This window comes from Marmota monax, unplaced genomic scaffold (genome assembly GCF_021218885.2).
Source record: "Marmota monax isolate L192 unplaced genomic scaffold, Marmota_monax_Labrador192_F-V1.1 WCK01_AAM20220418_F8-fsc00053, whole genome shotgun sequence".
NCBI classification, from domain to species: Eukaryota; Metazoa; Chordata; class Mammalia; order Rodentia; family Sciuridae; genus Marmota; species Marmota monax.
Window position 1 is genome coordinate 8,790,965 of NW_026693153.1, and position 23,364 is coordinate 8,814,328.

Consider the following 23,364-nt stretch of genomic DNA (forward strand, 5'->3'; position numbering starts at 1 on the left):
CAACTTGATGTTAACACATTGGAGCCTTTTGAAGCTAACAGGTGGAGACATGAGGAACATCCAGGCTGCCGCTGTTTTTCAGGCCTTCTTTGGAAAGCGGTCTGTCCTTTAGAAAAATTAAACAGAAGAGCACATTCTGAAGTAGTTCAGGAGTCTATTGACCCGTGGCCATCTGCACTATGTTTCACTTAAGGAAAACAACAACCCCAGGCATCTTGGGCCCAGTATTAACTGTAGCACCACAGAGATGCCTGGTGAACAGTTTTCTAAATCCTGACATCTCTGTAATAATGATGGGGAAAATGTGATGACTATTACTGTGAGCTCTGGGAAAGAGGCAAGGAGACCCAGGCAAACAATGTAGAGTACAAGTATCAGTGTCTGAAGGCTGGAATAAATTGGCCTACCTCTGCCCTGAACCGGATGTTAGGAAAATAAACTTGCCCTTGAAAAGCAACACTCTTTCTCTCTGTATATATTATTGGAAAGTATACAGAATAATTTGACAAACCTCCGAAGACCCATCACCCACTTTTAAGAAACCTTTAACCTTTACTTCTTCCTCCATCATTTCATGCATGATTTATAGTCTAAAGCTCTAAAGGCTAAAAATTCTTACTTTATACATAATCACGATATAAATATAACTTTTGGAAAAATCATTGATCATAATTTCTTAATATCATCAAACATTCTGTCAATGATTAATTTTTCCAGATTATCTCATATTATCTTCTTTAAATAATTATTTTAATCACTATCAAAGCAAAGGCCCATTTCCTCTCTCACTTCTTATTCCATAATTTATTTGTTGAAGAATCTGAGACATTTGTCCTGTAAAGTTTCCCATACTTTGAATTTAGTTGATGGTGCTCCTGTTGTGTTCTTGTTCTCTCCTGAACTACCAAGAAAGGCATTTAAATCTAGAGGCCTGAACTGATGTAGTTTCAGTCCCCCCCCCCCCGCCACAAATATTTCATAAACAGTGCTGTGTCCTGTCACCAAGAAGCACAAAATGCCCAATTAGCTTTCTTTTGTGTTATAGCAGCCATTGGTAATAATTGTGTAAGTTATTTTTTAAAGAATTGGCAAAATGGGGAGATTTCACACTATATTATTTCCTCATTGTTTATCATCTAGGATATTTCTATACAGTAAGACTTCTATTAACTACTTTCTTACTTTAAGTTAGCTTTATATAGAAATGGCAGGTTAAATTCTTGGTATTTTTTCAGAGGAAGTTAGCTCTTTCAGAGGTGACCATTAAGATATGTGTGTGTGTGTGTGTGTGTGTGTTTAATATCATTATTATCTTACAAGTTGAAGCACATTTGACATGATCCATTGCAGTTATTTTTCTTTTTCAGGTAACCTGTCATTGACCAAAGGAAGCCTCTAAAGGTTCTGCGATGTTTATTTGTTTGTTTTTAGTAGTTTTCTTGCTTTCCTGTAAGAGAACAGGATGAGGATGAGGATGTAGCATAGTATAGTCACCCAGTTCTATATTTATGAACTTTGGAAAAACCTGTTTTTAGATATAGAAGCTATTGTGATATTTTTTATTTTCTCAGTCTAGAGGAATGTGAGCAAGTGAAACCAAATCAAGTAAATACAAGGTTAGATCCTCTCTTATTTATTTATTTATTTATTTTTAGTTGTAGTTGGACACAGTACCTTTCTTTTATTTATTTATTTTTATGGGGTGCTGAGGATCAAACCCAGGGCCTTGCATGTGCTAGGCAAGTGCTCTACTGCTGAGCCACAGCCCGAACCCCTAGATCCTTTCTTTATTTAAAATTTTGATATTTTGGGGCTGGAATTGTGTCCATTTGTGTCCAACTACAACTTAAAAAAATAATGTTAATAAATAAATAAAATAAAATTTTGATATTTTGGTCAGGAGTAGTATTGCACACCTGTAATCCCAGTGACTTGGGAAGCTGAGGCAGAAGGATAGCAATTTAGAGGGTGGCCTCAACAACTTCATGAGACCCTACTCCCCCATAGCCCCCAAAAAGAGAGAAAAAAATAATTAGGTGAATCCTTTTAGCACAGATCAATGTTGAGAAGGTTAACATAGGTTGTGTGACAGGATGATGGTCAACCTGGTATCAATAATCGCCACCAAACAAGTTTTTGAAAAACTTCCTTTGATCCAGATAGTGAAAGTTCCAGGAGGGAACAAGCCCAGTGATAAACTTTGCTCAAGGGACAGTAACATGTTTGGGCTGCATTCCTGGAGAACGTGATACGGTCATTCTCTGGATTTCAGTGGTAACCATGGTGCAAGCTGCCAGCAAGCCTTTTCCAGATCCTACCTGTGCTCTTTAGCTTTGATGTAGATGCCTCCACTATACTTTTTATCGATATAGACACTATTCCAACTGTACAAGTAAGTTCCTGCAAGAAGGAATGGGAACAATTCTTCTTTTACCTTCAGGGTATCAGGGGCTCCCAACTTCATGAAGTTTCATATAAATTATGACAGGAACAAAAGATAATTTTGTACATACCCTGCCCTGGGTAATATGGGATTCTAGTTTATGTATTTTTATATTTATGAAAATTGATACCAAATCATTATACATCTAAATATCACTGGATATCTTTAAAGGAATAATTTAATTTTTAAAAAATAAAGTCAGTTTTTAGGTTTGAAAATTGTCCTTTGTAACTAAAGTTATGATGAAAAATTTAAATAGATTTTATAATGTGTGATGGAGACACATATTTTTATAAAATAATTTTAATGAACTTGTGAGCCAGATGTTTAAATACCATCAATCTACATTACATTTAACAACATCCTAATTGCCAAAATTCAAGATGCAGGTGATGGGAGAAAGTCATAAGAGACAAAGGGAGAGAAAAATCAATATCAACTGTGATTTATTAAAATAATATAAGACAGCTAAGAAAACATGACAATGGAAATTCAAATTTCTAAAACAATTTTTAAATTTGAAACACTTTAAGAAGAATGAAAAGAGGGTGAGTTTTTAAAGTGTTTTAATTAGTGCATTATAGTTACACATAGGAGTGGGGTTCACTTTGACATATTCATAAATGCATGAAACATACTTTGCTCCATTTCATTCCCTAGTGCTTTAAGAGGATGAGTTCTCACTCAATTTTCTCTGCTGTAAAAGTCGCCATTGAATCCTTGACATTGATTATTATGTCCCTTGTTTAGTAGTTGATGAGTCAATTGTATCTGAGTATAACTCATAATATTAAGCAATTGTATTTTAACTTCTAAACAGAGTAGTAGACCCTAAGAGATGTTTTATTTTATTTAGTGAATATTTTAATTACAAAAAAGTATAATTAAAGCTTAAAAATAACACAGATATCATTTGCTCGAAGGAATTCATTATGGTCATATAAGAGCAGGATCCAGAAAACTTCACTCATAGATTCAGAAGTTAAGGTTGATGGATCCAGAAATGTGACAAGGGCAAGATGAAATTAAGCAGGCGGTCTGGTTTGTAGCTGTTGCCGGTATAAGTATGTGTTTGTGGCCTTGTCTGCTACCAACAGTGAGTCATGTTTATACATGAAAAAAATATTCTTTATACAAATTTTATCAGTGAAATTCTAAGAAATAAAAAGTTTAGAAATCCACATCCTTGAAGTGGCAATTTCCATGCATGATTTTGTCTGGTGCTATTCATCTTGCTAGGAGGTTCAAATGTTATGTTGCTTTAATACAAACTGAATGTCCACTGGTATTTACAGGAGTTTGAGTTATTTGCAATGGAATTCAGTTCTTTGTAAATACTTCTGAATTATTGTTTTTTATTTGTTAAACATTTTTAGCTATTCATAATAATAAGCAAAGTGTGTGAAAAGTCTTGAAAGAATTTTACACATAACTTACTGTTTTGAAATGTCCAAGAATTCTTCAATTCAGGCATTTTTTTTCTGGATCCAGAAGATAAACATCTTCTTTTGGGGAATTTGGAAGTATTATTCTCAGTTTTTCCTGAGGTTAATTTGCTTTTCAAACAGGAAAAAAGGGAGACTCATGTAAAGAGATTGGCTGAATTCTGGAATGGAATTCAATATTCACTGTAAATGAATAAAGTAGAATTCTAGTTTTTAGATCACTTCAAGAGTCTGACTAGGGCCTGGGGATGTGGCTCAAGCGGTAGCGCGCTCGCCTGGCATGTGTGCGGCCCGGGTTTGATCCTTAGCACCATATACAAAGATGTTGTGTCCGCCCAAAACTCAAAAATAAATATTAAAAATTCTCTCTGTCTCTTAAAAAAAAAAAAAAAAGAGTCTGACTAGCTTGACAAAGCAGCCTACTGGACTCTGATCACTTCTTGGTGAATTGATAAAACTGAGTGGCCCTGGGGTGCAGAGTACCTAAATGCATTGAAGTATTGCCTCCTATAAGGCACTACCTGAAGCAGCCAATGAGTTTCCTGCACATTTGACCTAAATTTTCTTGATTTTTTTTAACAAAGGAATGCAAATGATTAAAAAAAGTTGAATAAAAACTAAAAACTGTAAAACCAAAAAAGTATTTTAAACAAAGGAGAAAAAAATTAGCTTTTACTCATTCTTTATATCTGATAAATCACAAGATCCTACTGATTAGAGCAAGAATGTATCTTTTGGGCTTAGGATGTGGCTCAGTGGTTAAGTGTCCTTGGGTTCAATCCCTGGTACCAAAACAACAACAGTATTTTTTAAATTTGTCTTTTCCAATGGAGAAAATGATGTTGAATGCATTTCTGAATATGTCAAAATGAGCCCCACTATTATGTATAACTACACTAAAAATATTTTTAAAAAATAGTTTAAAAAATTGCCTTTTCCTTTCCACTCTCTCGCCAGTACTCATTGCACATTTTCACAATTTTTTCATTGAATCATTCCATTTGAACTCTAATCTTTATGCTGGATCTCCAACTCCAATCCATCAGCTGCTGAGCTACTGTACAAATGTCAACCTTCTAAACTACAAACCTGATCATATCAATCCATGTTTAACTTAACCCTTTTTGCATCTCTTGAAGAACAAGATTCAAGCATGTTAATGCACCATAAAAGGCTCTTCAGGATCTAGCTCTACACCACAGACTAAGGCTAAATGCTCCATTCCTCCTTCCCATACTATTGACCTCTGAGTCATCCATAGAAGTCTATAAATTCCATTCTGAAGTGTTTTTTGTTTGCATTGCACCCTTCAGGATCCCAGCACAATTGGATACTTTGCCTGTGTTCCTCTGTTGCATACAGGCTTTTATTGTTGGCATTTAGCAAACTGAATCTACTTCTTTGCATATAGTATGTTCGCTACTAGATTGCACACATCTTAACGGCAAAGCCTATTCAATTTTGTATTCCCAACATCTAGGTTTAGTCCGAGACGAATAGAAGATACTAAATGAGTGTGTGTTTAACTGAACTGATTTACAATGACAGAAGAGTTATAAAATCTAACTTTTTTTTTTGTGATGTTTAAGAAACTATCTCTCCACAGTGTTTTTAAGAAAGGTATTTTCTACTAGAAACATTACATTGCTAGGAATTAACTGGAGACTCAAGGGAATTATTTGCAAAGGCATAACTGCTCTTGTATTTTGTAGGATTAAAATAAACACAATGATAATGGTAATAATAATTGTCGGAGGCTGCCTTGAACAGGAGCTAAGCACACATCTTTAAGTCTTGAGTAAGGAGGTACTGAACGGGCATGCACCCACTGCTATGCCTGTGGACTTACCTCTGCTAGGCTAGAGAGGTGCAGCTCTGGGATTGGGTGTCAGCAGATGGGCTGAGTTACACCACCTGTTTGTTGTAATACTACACCTCACCTCTTTTGGATGGAATGCTCTATTTCAAATGGCTTCCCTCAATAAATAGGCTTTAGGACGTGCCCTCTCCCTCTCTCACTTGCCTCCTGTGTTTTTCTCTTGACACCCTTGTGGGAGCTTACATCTGAGATGGAGAAGCCATCCTGAGCTGCCCAAGAAAAAGGTATTTTCTTTGTCTGTGTGATTCGTTTGTGCCAGCCCAAATTCACCCGAGTGACCCTGGTTCAGTAGCCCATGCTGGATGGGGGCTACAAATAATGTCTGTGATCTCTAGTAAATCTTCATGCTGTGACTTAACGGTATTTGATAATAGCAGGATCCTGGAGCATCTTCAGTGTCTAATGTTGCCCTCCTAATAAATCTCAGTGTGATGATTTTCCTCTTAATGAGGCTCAGCTCTGTCCCACAGCATATTTGCTTATATAATTTTGTTTGTGCAGTGCAGAGGATCCAACCCAAGGACTCAAGCATACTTAACATAATTTTCCATGGAAACACCATTTGACCTAGTTATCCCACTTCTCAGTATATACCCAGAGGACTTAAAATCAGCATACTATAGTAATATGGCCACATCAATGTTTATAACAGCTCAATTCAAACAGCTAAGCTATAGAACCAACTTAGGTGCCCTTCAAGAGATGAATGAATAAAGAAAATGTGATACATATACACAGGGAATATTATTCAGCCATAAAGAAGAATGAAATTATGGTATTTGCCAGTAAATGAATGGAACTGGAGACTATCATGCTAAGTGAAATAAACCAATCCCAGAAAACCAAAGGCCAAACGTTCTTTCTGATATATGGTTGCTAATACATAATAAGGGAGGAAGGAGGGAAGAATACAAGTTCTTGGATTAGACAAAGGGGGATGAAGGGAAGCGAGGGGAGATGGGAATAGGAAAGACAGTAGAATGAATTGGACATAACTTTCTTATGTTCATATATGAATACATGACCATTGTAATTCCACATCATGTACAACCACAAGAACAGGAAATTATACTCCAAGTATATATAATATACCAAAATACATTCTACTGGGCTGGGATGTAGCTCAGTGGCAAAGCATCTGCCTGGCATTCACAAAGCCTAGGTTCAACCCCCGGTTCAAAAAAACAAACAAACAAACAAACAAAAACAAAAAACAAAAACCATGTAACTTCCCTGCAGACTAACACTCACTAGAAAAATATTGCTCCAAAGCAGGGAGGATAATTGTAACACAATATTTCAACATAAAGGAGAAAATACGTTAATGACATAATTGCAGCTAGGAAAGAAGACAACAAATAATAAATACAAGATATCAGGGCAGAGGTGAACTAAAAAAAAAAAGTAGGGGGAAGAGGATGGGTCAATCAACAAGACATGAGGGTCAGAGAATGAGAAATGGCTACTAGTAAACAGGGGGAAATTTAGGAAAGAGAGAGATTGCACAAGTAAAAATGAAACTACAAGAAGCAGAAGGGAAAATGGACACACAGAAAGCACAGCAAGTCACAGAGAGCAAGCACATGGGAAAAGTGAAGGGAAATGAGTAAGAGGAAAAACATTTTAAAGAGGAAGTAGGTGGAGGCTGGAGTTGTGGCTCAGAGGTAGAGAGCTTGGCTAGGATGTGTGAGGCACCACATAAAAAAAATAAATGAAAATAAAATAAAGATATTTTAAAAAGGAAGTAGGTGGGTGCAAGGAGAGATGCTAGAAATATGTGCCCATAAAGAAGGATCCTCATGGGGTCGTGGTGAGAAGGCAGCCACCTGTGAGCCCAGGAGAGAGGCCTCAAAGGAACCAAACCTGCTGTTAACACCTGGTTCTTGAACTTCCAGCTTCCAGAACAGTGAGAAATCAATTCCTGTTGTTTAAACCACCCAATCTGCAGTGTATTGTTATGGAAAACTCGGAAGGCTAATGCAGAACATTATTCATAGTGTTTAACTGTATGCTGTATATGCTTAAAATTCGTGCTATGCATGCACAATAAAAATATTGTAATACAACAACATAATGTGTCTTTGTCCCACTGATATGTATAAATGTGTTTATTTGCCAGTTATAAGTTCTGAATAAAAGAAAAGAAACATAAATGAAACATAGATATTGCCTTGTTAGGCTTTACTTTTCTTTTTCTTTAAAGAAAACACTAGAGTAGACCAAGTATGGTTCATATTATGATAGGAACCACTACAATAAATTCATAAAATAAATATAATCATCATGGGTACATGGTTTATTTGACAGTGAATATTTACACATCTGTCACTTCGACAATAGAGTACATTTTTTTTTTACCGCATTCATGCTACTCTTGTGACTTCCTGTCCCAGTTCTGTTGACACCTGTTGTTTTTGATGCATCTGTTATTCCAGTTTGCAAAGGATATTTTTCTGTCTTTTAATTTCTTAAAATATACTTTTGTGGGAATTTATTTCTTTCTTTATTTAGTTAGAATAATTTGGGGGAGAAAAAGTAGGAATATTCAGTATTAAGCAGCTGACAGACACAAAACTATTACAAACTTTATTTTTAATTTTATTACATTAACAAGACACAAGTAAAAAAACAGTCATGGCAGGAACCCCTGTCTTATATCAGACTTCAATGAGAAGAATTATAAGGTTTCACCACATGTGGTACAGGTTCTTGATAAATATCATTTATCAGGTTTGAGTTCCTGTTTCTAATTTCTCAAGAACTTTTAAAATCATGAATGGGTGTTGATTATCAAATAACTACCTGTAAATCATCTCTCCAAAAATTTCAGAATTTTGTACATCACACTATTGCTTCCATTCTTAGATATAGCTTATTTAGCAAAGTAAACTGGTTTTAATATACTGCTACATTTCTTTTTGTGTTAAATTTTATGTTTAATTTTTGTATTGTGACATTGCTTTATAATTTTTTTACACCTTTTTTGGTGTTTTTTCCATAACATAATTTTTTTAATATTTATTTTTTAGGTTTAAGTGGACACAATATCTTTATTTTACATTTATGTGGTGCTGAGGATCAAACCCAGTGCCTCATGCATGCTAGGCAAGCACTCTACCACTGAGCCACAACCCCAGCCCCTGATAACATAATCTTATAAAATATGATTGTTAGATTTTCCTATTGTTTCACAGTCTTAATTTAACATGTATAAGACAGAGTTTATCTGTTACATGAAAATTTCCTAAAACTGTTTAATACTTATGCTTGATTGCCCCTTCCTTCTTTCCTGCCTTCCTTCTCTCTCTTTTTCTTTTCCTCCTCTTCCCCCAACTTTCTTTCTTCTTGAAGGAATAAACAGAAGAAAAACATTTTTCAGTCAACAATTTAAACATTCTAATGTTTATCAGCACAGTAGATCCAGATTTCCCATTTTCCTTGAATCAGTTTTAGTATTTTGTATATTGTTTACTGCTATTATCATTTTATAAGTTGTTTAGTTCACTATTTTTAATATTTTAATGGCAATAAAATTGTTCATAATTACATCTTAAGTTTAAAAAACATTTCTTTTGTATGTGTAGTTATGCTCCTTTTTTTTCCTTTATAATATTGTTTATATCTGACTTCACCTTGTGTTTCTTAGTAAGTCAAAATTTTTTTTGCTAACTTTTTTTTAAGAAGCAGTTTTAAGCTGTGTAGGTGTTTTCTACTCTTCCATGAATTTTACTTCATTAGTATCTGCCCTCAGGGTCATTCAAAGACTGTCAAGAAAACATATAACTGAATGAGTCAGGTCTTTTATTTATTGCAGAAAGGAAGAGGGCTTATCATGGGAACTGCAAGCTCTCAATGGAGAGGATATTAGAAAAACTTGTTAAAACATTTGGTCTTTTATTATATGAATTTAGGGAGAGTTTAAGAAAGTGGGACTTTCCTCAAGATTGGACATTGTTAGGAAGTATAGGCATACTGTAACTGAGTAATTTTTTTTTGAAACTTACATCTTTACCTAAAATTCTTAATTTTTATTTACATGTGATATTTGTACTTATTTCATAGGATATACTATAATTTGATTCAGGTATAAGATGTGTAATGATCAAATCAGGATAATTAGCATTTCTGTCTCTTCAGATATTATCAGTTTTATGTGTTAGGCGCCTTCAAACTCTTCTACTCTAGTTATTTTGAACTGTATAATTAATTTTTGTAGACTATAGTTTCTCTACCATGCTATAAAACATTAGCACTACTTCCTTCTCTCGAAATGCATTTTGACACACATCATACCTCCCCTCTCTTTCCCCTTCTTAACATCTAACAATCTCTTTTCTGCTCTATTTCTATGTGGGCAGTTTTTCACCTTCCACATATGCTATTTGTCTTTCTGTGACTGGTTTATTTCACATGACACAATGGTCTTCCAGTTCCATTCATGTTGCCACAAATGTAAGATTTCTTTATTTTTTTTTTGTTGTGCCTGAATAATATTGTATTGTGTATATATACCTCTTTTAAAAGTCCATTCATCCTTTGATGACAATTCAATTTATTCCACATCTTGGCTATTGTAAATAGTACTATAATAAAAATGGGCAAATACATCTATCTTTGTGATAAACTGATATCATTTCTTTGGTTATATAGCCTGTATTGGGATCAAAGGATCATATGGTCATTCTATCATTCTATTTTCAGGGTTTTTTTTTTAAGAACCTTATAGTTTTCCATAATTGCTGTGCTAATTTTATTTCCTTTCAACACTGTATAAAAGTTCCCTCTTCTCTGCATCCTTGCCAGCATTTTATCTTTTGTCTATTTGTGTCTAATAGCCACACTAGCAGAGGTGAGTGGATGTCTCCTTGTGGTTTTCATTTGCATTTCCCTGATGATTAATCTGTTAAGTTTTTTTAATCATATTTTATCCATACAGAGAGCACACTACAGTGAGGACAAATTTGTAATTGGCAAAAAGAATTGAAGTGTGATAGTAGGAGCAAATCCTGTAAAACAACCATGCCAAGTAGAAGGGTCATGACTGGAGCAAGATGTTCTTTTCCTTTTGCTATAGAAACCTTTAAGAACACGTAACTACCTGATGGGGCTCTGGGTGACTGGGCTAACTGTGATTGGTTATGCTTCCCACTGCTTGACTGCACTCTCCCGCTTCTGTAACCTGGCTTGCTTGCATTGGCTAGAGGCCCCGAACATCCCTTTGGCAGTTTTCAGCCTTATAAGGAGCGCCCTTGCAATTGTTCGAGGCTGATCAGGGGAACAGCTTATGTTCTGGTCAGCTGCCACTCGTGTGCTTCAATAAAGGCTTGATTCGATTATATGTGAGTGGTCTGGAAGTTAGTTTATGAAACCCCTGGATGAAGCTTTAACTATAACAGAAGGTTACTCACTTTGGCCAAGAGAGAAGATATTTGGCATTTTGTGGATTGCACAGTAACTTCATTTTGGTCTCTGTGTAAGTAAAATTATGAAGTTGTCTTGGCTTTTCTCACTTTATTATGGTCTCAGGACAACCTTGTCTGATGTTAGTATTTTGTGAGATTTTTCTGTCCAACAGGAAATCATGTCCTACCTGTGAGTACCAGGCCAGTCTATACATACAGTTTTAGCTGTAAGTGCAGATCTCTTCCTGGATGCCCAGGTAAATCTTGCAACTGTTGTGTTTAAAATTATAGCCAAATTAAAATTTACCCAAAAGTGACTGAAAATACCAACTGTTAGCAAGAAACTGAGAAGCTTTTAAATTGCTGATGGAAGTATAAATTAGTACAACGATCTTAGGAAAGTGTTTTACAGTACTTAAGCTAAACTCCATGTCCTAGAAATTTCACTTGAGAATATAGCAAATGGAAATGAGGACATATGTCCACCAAAGGAAAATGAAAGATAGAAAGAGAACAAGAATGTCCATAGCAGCTTTATCTGCAAAAGTTCAAAATTAGAAATAACCCAAATGTTGGTCAAAAGCAGACTGAGTAAATACATTGTGGTGCTTTCATACAATGAGATATGTTAATCAAGAATGGGGAATAAAACTCTACAGGTCTGCACAAAAGCAAACATGATGTTGAATAAGGCAGATCCAAGAGACTATGCTTTGTATAAGTGCATTTACACAAATTTCAAAAAAGAGACAAAACTGTCTACGTGGTAGAAATCAGAATGATGGTTATGCTTTTGGAGGGCATTAATTGGGAGAGCACAGGGATACTGAAAAAATTGTGTGTGTTAATTTCACTATTGTTTACATGTAATTATGTATATAATATATATGTATATATGTGTGTGTATATATATATATATATATATATATATACTTTTGAAGATGAACATTAAATATTTGTACACTTCCCTGAAAGGAACTTATCCCTCAAAAAACAAAACACACACACACACACACACACTCACACAATAACAACAACAAAAAAAAAAACAAAGATAAATGTAAAAAATTAAGAGTGAAAAGAAGTCTGAACAAATTGGCTAATTATTCAAAAACATTGTGGTTCTGTTTATTCCTGGCAAAGTTAGAATACATTTCCCAGTTTCTTTTGAAGTGTAAGACAATGTATTTAAGTAGAATGATTGGTATCACTTCTAGGCTATGCTCATAAAAATCTCCTGCACAAATAGGGTTCTTCCATGCTTATTACAAAACCCTTTGGCTATTATGGGTCCTACCTACCACAGAGAACTTACAAATCACTTTAAACATAAAATATGGCATAGATTTTGGGGAATAACTGAATAACTCTGTGGAAGATACCTAGAAAGTTGCTCAATGCATCATATTTAAACAAGAAATCAACTCTTAAAAATATTTGTGCTATTATATATTTTGAGAGGTTCTTGTATTTTAGTCAGCTTTTTCCATTGACCAAAATATCTGATAAGAACAACTTAGATGAGGGAAAGTTTATTTGAGACTCAAAGTTTCAGAGGTTCACATACAATAAATTCCATTGCTGTGGGCCCAAGGTGAGGCTGCACATCACTAAGGGAAAGGACTTGCAGAGGAAAGAAAATCAGCTCATGGAGAGGTCAGGAGGCATACAGAGAGGGGCAGGGGAAGGGGTCATGGGGCACATTTTCCCCAGTCATGTCCCGCCCACCTACTGGTACCACCCATTCTATTTAAATTACAAAGGTTTGATTAGGTCACAGCTCACATGATTCAATCATTTTACCTGTGAATATTCCTGTAGAAACCCAGGAGCTTTGGGGGGGTACCTCATATCAAAACTATAATGCCTACACCAGTGAATATTGGAGAAATGGCATAAGAAGTAGTTCTGAGAAATTTGGTTAGTAATTAAAGGAAAAAAAAAGTCATTTAGACACATTTATTATATCATCTGCAATATGAACTCCAAATAGGTTAAGAAAAATATGTATAAAAATAAGGTCATAAGAAGAGGAAAAATACAGGTGAATATCTAATTTTTCAAAAAGACTGATTTTTCTATAATATAAAAAATCACAAGGAAAAAGATTGATAAATCTAAATACTAAAATTTATTCAAGTCAAAATCCTGTAAACAAAGTTAAAATATAAATAACCAGAAGAGATATAGCAACAAAGTATGGATTTGGTTATCTATATGTAGAAAAATTAAACTAGACCCTTATGTCTCACCCTGCTCAAAAATCAACTCAAAATGGACCAAAGACCTAGAAATTAGATAGAAACTCTTCAACTTCTAGAAGAAAATGTAGGGTTGAAACTCCAGCATATAGGCATAGGCAATGACTTTCTCAATAGGACCCCTAAAGCTCGATAATAATGCCAAGAGTTAATAAATGGAATGGCATCAAATTAAAAAGCTTCTGCACAGCAAAGGAAACAATTAAGAATGTGAAGAGACAACTTACAGAATGGGAGGAAATATTTGCTCTACTTTTCTGACAGAGGATTAATATCTAGAATATATAAAGGACCCAAAAGACAAATAATCCAATTAATAAATGGGCAAATGGCTTCAACAAACACTTCTCTAAAAAGTACAAATGACCAACAAATATATGAAAAGGTGTTCATCATCATTAGCAATTAGGGAAATGCGAATCAAAACTACATTGAGATTTCATTTCACACCAGTCAGAATGGCAGTTATTAAGAGTACAAATAATAATAAGTGCTGGGGAGGAAATCAGTATAGCGTATGGAAATCAGTATAGCGTTTCCTCAAAAGACTAGGCATGGAACAACCATATGACTCAGCTATACAACTCTTTGGCATTTTTCCTAAAAAATTAAAGTCATCATACTTTAGTGACATATGCATACCAGTGTTTACAAGCAGCACAATTCAAAATAGCCAAACTATGGAAACAGCCTAGGTGTCCATCAGTAGATGAATGGATAAAGAACATGTGGCATATATACACAGTGGAGCCATAAAGAAAAATGAAATAGTATCATTTGGAGGAAAAAGGATGGAACTTGAGAACATTATGTTAAATGAAATAAGCCAAATTCAGAGGTCAAGGGTCATGTGTTTTATATGTGGAAGCTAGGCAAGATAAAGGAAAAGTAAGGTGGGACTGGAGAATCTTAGTGTATTGTGTGCATGTACAAATAGGTAACAACAAATCCCACCATTATGTAAAACTAAAAACCTGTAAACAAAACTAAAATGTAAATGACTAAGATATAAGAAACAAAGTGTGAATTTTTGTTAACAGTTTATTATGACAATATTGAACATAATTTTGCGTGTGTAAACAGTTGTATATCACTAACTCAATTTTTATTAGGAATACTTCACAATATTTGTTTCATCTTTGTTTTATTATATATAGAGAGAGTCAAATCTTTATAATTTATTAATCTATTGACTATTTATTTCCAATTGAAGATATTAATAATTGTATTCACAAATATTTCAGTTTAATATTGCATATAGATTTTTTATTGATGTACATATACACACAATAAAATGAACAAAGAGAAGTATGTCCTCATAAACCTTTCCCTTGGGAAGCCCAGATGCCTCATTCACAGTTACTGGTCTGTGGTCAGGCACTGAATGATTTTTCCTGGTTGTGGGTAGAGTCACTGTAGATGGACCAGCCCCAGGTTCCTATGTCAGTCCTGTAATTACCAATGTCCCACCAAGCTGGTCTCACAGCTTCAGAGACCTGAATATTCTTTGGAGGTATGCCCTGGGCCCACTCCTGGGCTGGAAATGAATCAGACTGAAACTTGAGTCCATTGCACTGGTGCCCACAAGTATTGCCTGATATTGGAACTAGTCAAGAGGCTTTGTCAGTGAGATCTGGGGCCTTAAGTTTCTACCAAGTTCTTAGTCTTACTGTGGGGGACCTGATGCTTCAAGATAAAGCTCTGTACTAGTTTTAATGCTCTTTAATGCCCTGATCCCCAATGGGTAAAGTATTGCTCTCTGCTCTGCATTCTCCAGGTCTGGTTTAATGTAGTTGTTCTGCTGCTCAGACTATGTATAGGTAGAGACCTGGAAGCAGGTCACTAGAGCTTTGTCTGCCACTTGGTTCTACCATGGAAGGCCTGGCAATAGAGTTCAAGTCTAAGGCTTATACTTATTTTTTTCCTTCCCACACACAGGAGGCAGATATTTATTTCTATGATGGGTTGCTTGGAGTTAGGAGAGGGATGATGTACACAACATTTTCCTTCCTGCCTTCTATAATACTTCTTCGTATTTTGTTATATTAATGTAGACATTTTGGTTTGTAACTTGATTTCCTAAGCTTTTGTGAAGGTAGTTTGATAAGTGAACAACTATTCAATTTGATGTGCTAATTTGGTATTACCACTAGAGGAGCTAACTCAGCCACCATCCTTTTCCTAAGGGTATTACTAGCTACTTTGAACCAGATATATTTTTAGAAATGTTTCCATTAAAAGAAATGTTTATTGATGCTATATAAAAAGGCTAATGTGTGGATATTTATCCTATATTCAGCAACATTACTGAACTTTCTTGTAAATTATAAAAGTTTCTTAGTTTTATTTATCATTTTAAATATGTCCATCTTTTATAAATATACCCTTTCTTTTAGCTTGTTATTTCATTGTCTAGATAGTGATTTTGCCTTTCAAAAGACTTTTGGCAACATCTGGAAACATTATTTTGTCACAAGGGGACTGTATCATCATTAGGTAAAGGCTGCTAAACATTTCACACTGCACAGACCACAATGCACAGGACCACCACCACCACCATGACAATAAATCATCTAAGTCAAGATGGCAACAGTGTTTATATTGAAAACCCTGATTCAGAACTTTCAGAAAAATCCTTAGTATTGAGGATAAAGCAATCTTTCCTTACTCCAGAATTTAATGTGAATGTCTATATAGCTGGGAGAGGTGACGCCTGCCTGTAATTGCAGCAACTTGGGAGTCGGAGGCAGGAGGATGGTAAGTCTTATATGTTCCTATTAAATAGTGAGTTTCTCCTGTAGATTGTAAAGTTTCTTAATCATCATGTTTGAATAAATTATTTTTCCCTTTTCCTGTTTGTACCCTCAACATTTTGAAAATGCTTTTCCATGCATACTACAGGGACACAGCCACATCAATATTTATAGCAGCACAATTCACAATAGCTAAACTGTGGAACCAACCTAGATGCCCTTCAATAGATGAATGAATAAAAAAAATGTGGCATATATACACAATGGAATATTACTCAGCAATAAAAGAGAATAAAATCATGGCATTTGCAGGTAAATGGATGGAGTTAGAGAAGATAATGCTAAGTGAAGTTAGCCAATCCCAAAAAACAAATGCCAAATGTTTTCTCTGATATAAGGAGGCTGATTCATAGTGGGGTAGGGAGGGGGAGCATGGGAGGAACAGAGGAACTCTAGATAAGGAAGAGGGGTTGGAGAGGAAGGGAGGGGGCATGGGGTAACTAATAATGGTGGAATGTAATGATCATTACTATCCCAAGTACATGTATGAAGACATGAATTGGTGTGAATATACTATGAATAAAACCAGAGATATGAAAAATTGTGCTTATATATGTAATTAGAAGTGTAATGCATCCTGCTGTCATATATAAATTAAAAAATTTTAAAAAGCATTTAAAAAAGAATGCTTTTCCATTTTTTTCCCATAGGTAGTTTTAATGAGAAAGCTGCTATTTACCTACCAGTTTTTACTCTAAATGATTCCTTTTATGGGGAACTTTTACATTTTCAGTGCTCCAAAGTTTAACCATGGGCCCTCTTTAAAAAAAAAATATTTTAAATACTATTTCTTTATTCCCTTGACTAACAATTTCTGTCACTACTTCAACTGCTCACTTGACTAGCTTTATTTGACTATTCAGCCCATTTGTTAACTTGAATTCCGCCTCTCCCCCCCCATGTCTATCAGAATCCTTATGACAAATTGTTCTCAAAATTCTGTCCATAGGAATTAAATGTTTTATGATTATGTCTCAATTTTAGTGATCTGTTGTAAGGCAGGAAAAAAAAATAGGCTGTTATGATCCCTAGCTGAGGCTTTTGGCAGACTATGTTTCTAGTGTGTAGCCCTGCTGATAAACACTGATTCAGCCTATGCACTCGAGCTCATAAACATTTGCTTTTGTGCGCATGCACCCACTGATAGAACCAGTTGGCAATGTGTCTTCTTTACCTGGCTTGCATATAAAAAGCCCTATGGAAAAGCCTGAGGGGACGGAGTGTGAATAATAGAACTGGCTGGGGTTTGAAATTGGAGTTGGGAGCTGGCTAGGGTCTGTTGCTGCCTCTGAATAAACATGTCTATCTCAACCATGTATTTCATCTTCTTGATGAAATCACTTGATGGATCACAAACCTGTTTAATGGGCCTGAGCCTCTGCCTGACACCTGTTTTCTTACTGGAAGTGTTTATCTTTCAAGTTCAAGAGGCATCACTATTACATAAACTAACACTGTATAATATGGGCAGGGGCTGTTCTAGATATTATCTATTTACTTAATCTTCTTTATGAAGTACCATTAATCTCATTTATGGATTGTTACACTGATGCAATAGAGAGGTAAAAACCTCACTCATGGCCACAAGACCAGTAGGTTTTGGAGGCAGGACACAATGTTCTAGAGCACCCATTCCTTCCCAGGTGGTACTAGTCACATGAAGCCCTGAGAGGTCTGACCCAAGCTTGCCTACTCATCTTTTGCTCCTGAAAATAATTACCCAAGTAGCTCCCGGGTTGGCTCACAGTAGGGGGTGGGAAACATACCCTCAGCTGCAGTGTGTTAATAGCCTGTGTACAATGCTGTTGCCTACCTCTACCTTGGGCTATGAAAATGGAGCTGGGTTGAAGCAGCCCATCCATTGTATCTCCTTTCCAGTGAGGTTCATCCTTTCTATACCAAGAACTCTTGATTTCAAACTTTACCTTGCATTTAATTTGAAGAAACCCGCTACTTTGTGAGCTTAAAATACATTCCAAGGAGGAAGGACATTATTGGGATTTAATGTTTTCTTTTACTTTCATTTGTTTTAATTAGCTATACATGACAGTAGAATGTATTTATGAACTTTGACATGTCATACATAGAAAAATGAGAAATTATATTTCATCTGAGTGTACATGTTGTAGAATCATTGGTCATGTGGTCACATATATACATAAAGTCATGACTGTTTCATTCTGCTATCTTTCCTATCCTCACATCCTCTCCCCTTCCTTCCCTTCCCTCTACCTAATCTAAGGTAATGCTATTCTTCTCTACACCCCCCTCCCCCACGGTGGCCTTATTGTGATTTAGCATCCCCATTTTAGAGAAAACATTCAGCCTTTGGTTTTTCGGGATTGGTAAATTCATCCACTACAAAATAAGTCAAGATCTGGCTTTCATCTGAGCGTTTGGGAGCCATTGAGGAGAATAGGAGGGTTTGTTTTTAAAGTCTAATGTAAACAAATGTCCCTCAAGAAGTTCTCACCAAGACAAATTGGTGGAACTAATTTCCTGTAGTAAACTCTTTTACACCTTATAATGCAAGACAGGTTTATTTTCATATACAGCAATGAGAATTAGAAAATGGAAAGGAACGCCATCTTCAGGCAAGTGGAAGTGATCAAGACTATAAAATAGATGTTTGAGACACTACAATGGGAAGACTGTGCGGTGCTGCTCTCAGAAGTCTCTTCACCTTATGAAGTCATTTCAGACGTTTCCTGCCTCCTCATTTCTTCTGATTGATGCTCATAAGAAATTTGGAGTTCCAGGTAATCTGTATTCCTTTTCTGTTTAATTAGGAAATCCTTCAGGAACTTTAAGAGCTACAGAAATAAAACAGGAAGAGCCCACATTGAGGACTATGTCTGCAAGGAGAACTACCACAAATGGTAGGTCAAAACCCAGCAGTCCAGAAAGCATGTCAGAAATACAAAATCTTATGGTCTACCCCAGACCTCCTAAACCAACATCTTCATTTCAAAAAGAAACTATTTGGTTCATATGCATGTTGAAATTCCCAGAGCAAAGATCAAAGGACCTATTAAAAAACATACAGGTGCATATAAGCATTAGCTTTCAGTGAGGGTTTGGTATACCAAAGTACAGCTTATATGAAGAACAAACTGACTGCAATGGTTTTCAAACCCATTTCTTTGAATCATTTGCAGACTGAGTAGCTGCCCAGAACCCACTTTCAAAGACTTATAAATGGTCTAGCAGAAGGCCCCAGGCATTCAGAGTCCTTCAGAACTCCTTGGGGGAACCCAGTGTCTCACTAGGGCTGGGAATATTTTCATCACTTTGACCTTCTGAGATGGTAGGGAGTTGGTGAAGAGAAGTTGCCATTAAGGTAAAATGTTCACCAATAACCAGAACTTCACAGAGGTCTGTAGCACAACGGACAGCCATTGACATCTGCTGTCACAATCATGAACAATCAGTCTCAACCTGTGGGCCCAGCCAGCAGCATCATTACTAGGAACTTGTTAAAAATGCAAATCATAGACCCATACAAAGGTAAAGTAAATCAAAAGCTCTGAGGGTATACCCAGCACTTAGTTGTAGTAATCTCTCCAAGTGATTCTGGTACTCAATAAGCTTCAGTATTTCTGATCAAGGAGACTTACAACCCAGCAACAGAATCACAATTCTGTTGAATCACCCAGAGGATACATTCCTGCTGAGACTTTCCTCTCCTGTAGAGTTATATTCTTCCTTTCCAGGATCCATAACCCCCCATCCCCAATGCACCCCTCGAAATCATTCCCATACTTTCTTAGAAGCACATTTACACTGTGCGATCCACTGTCCTGGGCCCACTTCCCAGAAGCAAATAAAAATACAAAATGGGTAGAAAGTAAAAGGTGCTTGTTAGTACAGTTAACCACTTACACCAGCGTCATTAGCATTAGTGGCTAAGGTGTTCAGGTCTTCCAAGTTCTTGGTTATTACGTTTTCCATCTGCAGAGCAGATGTTAGGGCTTCTATGGCATTTCCCCAGTTACCAATTTCAGGCCTCTGTTGGAGAAAAACAATGTTATATTCTACTTCCTGCAAAGGTGATGAGGTTTTCACAGTCCAATAATTTCCAAACTTCGTAGCACAAGGGAATCAGCTGAGAATCTTAAATACAGATACGTGGCTCAATTGCTGACACTCAGACTTAACAGATATGGCTTGCAGCACTGGCATCAGTGTTTTCAAAAGATTTCCAGGTGATTCCTTTTCCTTCCTACAAAGCAAGGATACCAAGGGCAAACAGCAGTATGCCATTAATCCATTAACTTTGGAATTCTGTGGTGATTCAATTCTGTTATTAGCAGGCATTTGCTTTTCTTTTAAAAGTGAAGTTTAAAGAAAACAAACCCTTGGATAAGAAAGGAATACCCAATAGAGGATTACTTGGAGTGTCTGCTCCAACAAAACAAAAAAGTCACATCAGAGACAGCCATACCTGACTGACATTACTGACATAATATATTGCTAACATGTTCTAGGAAGAAGTCACAAGACTAGTGTTCCCCCAACTATAGCAAGCATTAGGATCACCTGGAGAGCTGTTAAGATAGCTTCTTGGGACATACCCACAGGGTATCTATTCCTTAGCCCTGAGGTGGAGCTCATGAATTTTCACTTCTAAGAATTTCCAGGTATTACTGGTTCTGCAGACCCAGGGAGCACACTTTGTGTAAATTGAGAAAAGTCAAACAAGCATTTAGTGGTTTAAATTTACCCAAAAAGATGTTGGCACATGCTTGCCCTCAGGTCAGTTGCTAAGGAGCTCATGGAAGAGCATGAGTGATCTAATAAGTAGCAATTAGTTTTTTTCTAGATCTAGCAGAGATCCAATTTAGATTATAGAAAATTATATTCACCTCAATATTTGGAAGGCAGACAGTACCCTGACGTTTTCTTAGATACCTTATGAACCGCTTTGCTTGGAACCTCTTCACCTCAGCCTGGTCCTCAAAGAATATGACAAAACAAGGAATTTCCATCTCTTCTTTGTAACAGGAGGCCTGGGATAGAGGTGACAATGGGCAGAGACTCGGGGTGAGAGAAGCTGATCTTTAAAATAGGAATCACACAAACTCACTTTGTTGTTTCAATAGTTGTCTAGAAAGAGACTTCTGTTAGTCATTCTTGAGAGCTATTTTTGTCCTTTGACTTACAGAAAGCCTAGGTTCAGGGAGACAGCCAGAGCCATCTCAGAGAATCCATGCAGATTCCAATATACTTGTGTCTGGTCTTTGGATGTTATGGCTTTTTTAAGGTCAGGTTATATATGCTAGTATGTTTATCCATTAATTGTGTACACCCATGACAAGAAGTCCTACATAAAGAAAGTGAAATTCTAAAGCCAATCTATTTCGTTACATTTTTGTTAGAGTCTGTAAACAAGTCAAAATAACACCTGGCATTTTGCCAGGGGAATGTTAGCGTTCATAAACAAGTCTGGATGGTGCCTGGCAAAATGCCAGAGGGAGTGGTTTGAGAAGTAACAAAAGCGAGCCATTAAGTGTGGAGATTCCTTATTGGTTGACTGATGTATCTAGTTTATGCTAATTAGATAAGCTGTGTAGAATGTATAAATACTGCTCCTGTCCTGCAATAAACGGCTCCTACTCCTGCTGTATCAATGCACACAAGTTGTCCGTCACCCCCCGGTTATTTTGCTGCAGCCGGACTGCGGCACATTTTTACATTATAAAATTACACATAGGTATAAAGTTGTTCACCTGCTCATAGGATGAGCTATAACTTTCCTAATCATAGTCCATGATTTGCAATCACAATGTCTACATCATTGGTCCCCAGAGCATCAGTATCCTAGCCACTGAGTTGCTGTTTTATCTAGTATAAACTTGGCCATAAGCACTACTAAAGAGATAGCAAATAAAGTATCACCAGATCAGAATTAAAACACTCACAGTTTATCAAGAGCCCATACTAACCATGAATAAATATGCATCACCCATATGGAGCTGGCGAGCTGCTAGTTGGTTGATAGGAGCTATGCATTCTTCAGAGATCGGTCCCTTGTTCTCTTCCTCTTCTTCCTGCTCAGCCATAAATTGCGTTACCAGCTAAGGGAGAGGACTTCTTAAATACTGACAGGGATGTAGCCGTCCCCCTTCTAACAACAAGATGAAATTCCATTCAGCTGAGATTAACAGCTACTAATCTACCCAAATAGGGACATTGTTTTTGAATGAAAGAACCAATCTGACTAGGGAAAAGTTAAAAATACAGTTGATGGGGAGGGGAGTAACTTAAATCTTTGTAACCCAGTCAGTATTCAGAGGTCTTTCTCATCTTCTCCGTAAGACTTGAGAAGCATGCTAAGCTGAGTAGTGAAGTCTTAATAGAATGATTTCAGTAGCTTTAATTTTTTTTTCCTTTCTCAAAAACTATCATGGTATAGCATGGCAAATCCAGTGGTAAAACTAAGAAGACTGGCTTAATTATAGGGGACCACCCTTTTCCTTCATAAGTGCTCTATACACATTGCTCTAAAGATAAGATGCCATTCTGAAGAATCAAAATCATTAACTCAGGGGATGACAGCAAATTTCATCGAGAAACTGGCATTTTAATTTGGCCTTGCAAGGCTGACAAGAATATAGAGAAATGGAAAGGGAAGAAAGGTGTTCCACCTGAAGAACAGGCACAGGCAAGCTATAGAAACAAGATGAGTTAGTGGTTTCTCTAAATTATGGTAAGACTGCCGCACTTGGAACCCTTTGGCTTCTTCCTTTAATTATCTCCCAAATGTGTCCCAAAACATGTCTTCTTCATTTGCTTGCCTTGAGAGCAGGGATTGTTCTACCAACCCCCAACCCTCCACCCCACCACCCTGCGGGGGGGGGGGGCAGGGGCACAGATTCCCATAGCTAGTAATGGGGTGCTTTGTAGGTAAAAAGTGCTGAATCCATGCTGATTAAATAAAAGCATATTTTACATATGAGTAAAGCACAAGATTTCCCCCAAGTCTGGTGGATTTCTAGTATGAACTAAACCATGTCTGCTTGAACTGATAAAGGAATGGCCATCTCCAAAAGTCTCCCCAGCTGAGGTGGTGAGGAGGGTACCTCCTGAGGGAGAGTGCATCCTAAGGGAGGTGCCAAGAA

General features: G+C 36.5%; 1 protein-coding gene across 1 annotated transcript; it reads right to left on the bottom strand.

Moving 5' to 3' along the window:
- Positions 1–18,538: 18,538 nt before the first annotated feature.
- LOC124100039 (ferritin heavy chain A-like) lies at positions 18,539–22,362 on the bottom strand. The gene is made up of 4 exons (XM_046455342.2): positions 22,189–22,362; positions 21,109–21,252; positions 20,126–20,251; positions 18,539–19,056 (listed from the first exon to the last, which is right to left on the bottom strand). Exons 1-4 carry the CDS (start codon positions 22,303–22,305, stop codon positions 18,928–18,930), a joined length of 516 nt encoding a protein of 171 aa, XP_046311298.1. The 5' UTR covers positions 22,306–22,362; the 3' UTR covers positions 18,539–18,927.
- Between the last annotated feature and the right edge of the window lie 1,002 nt (positions 22,363–23,364).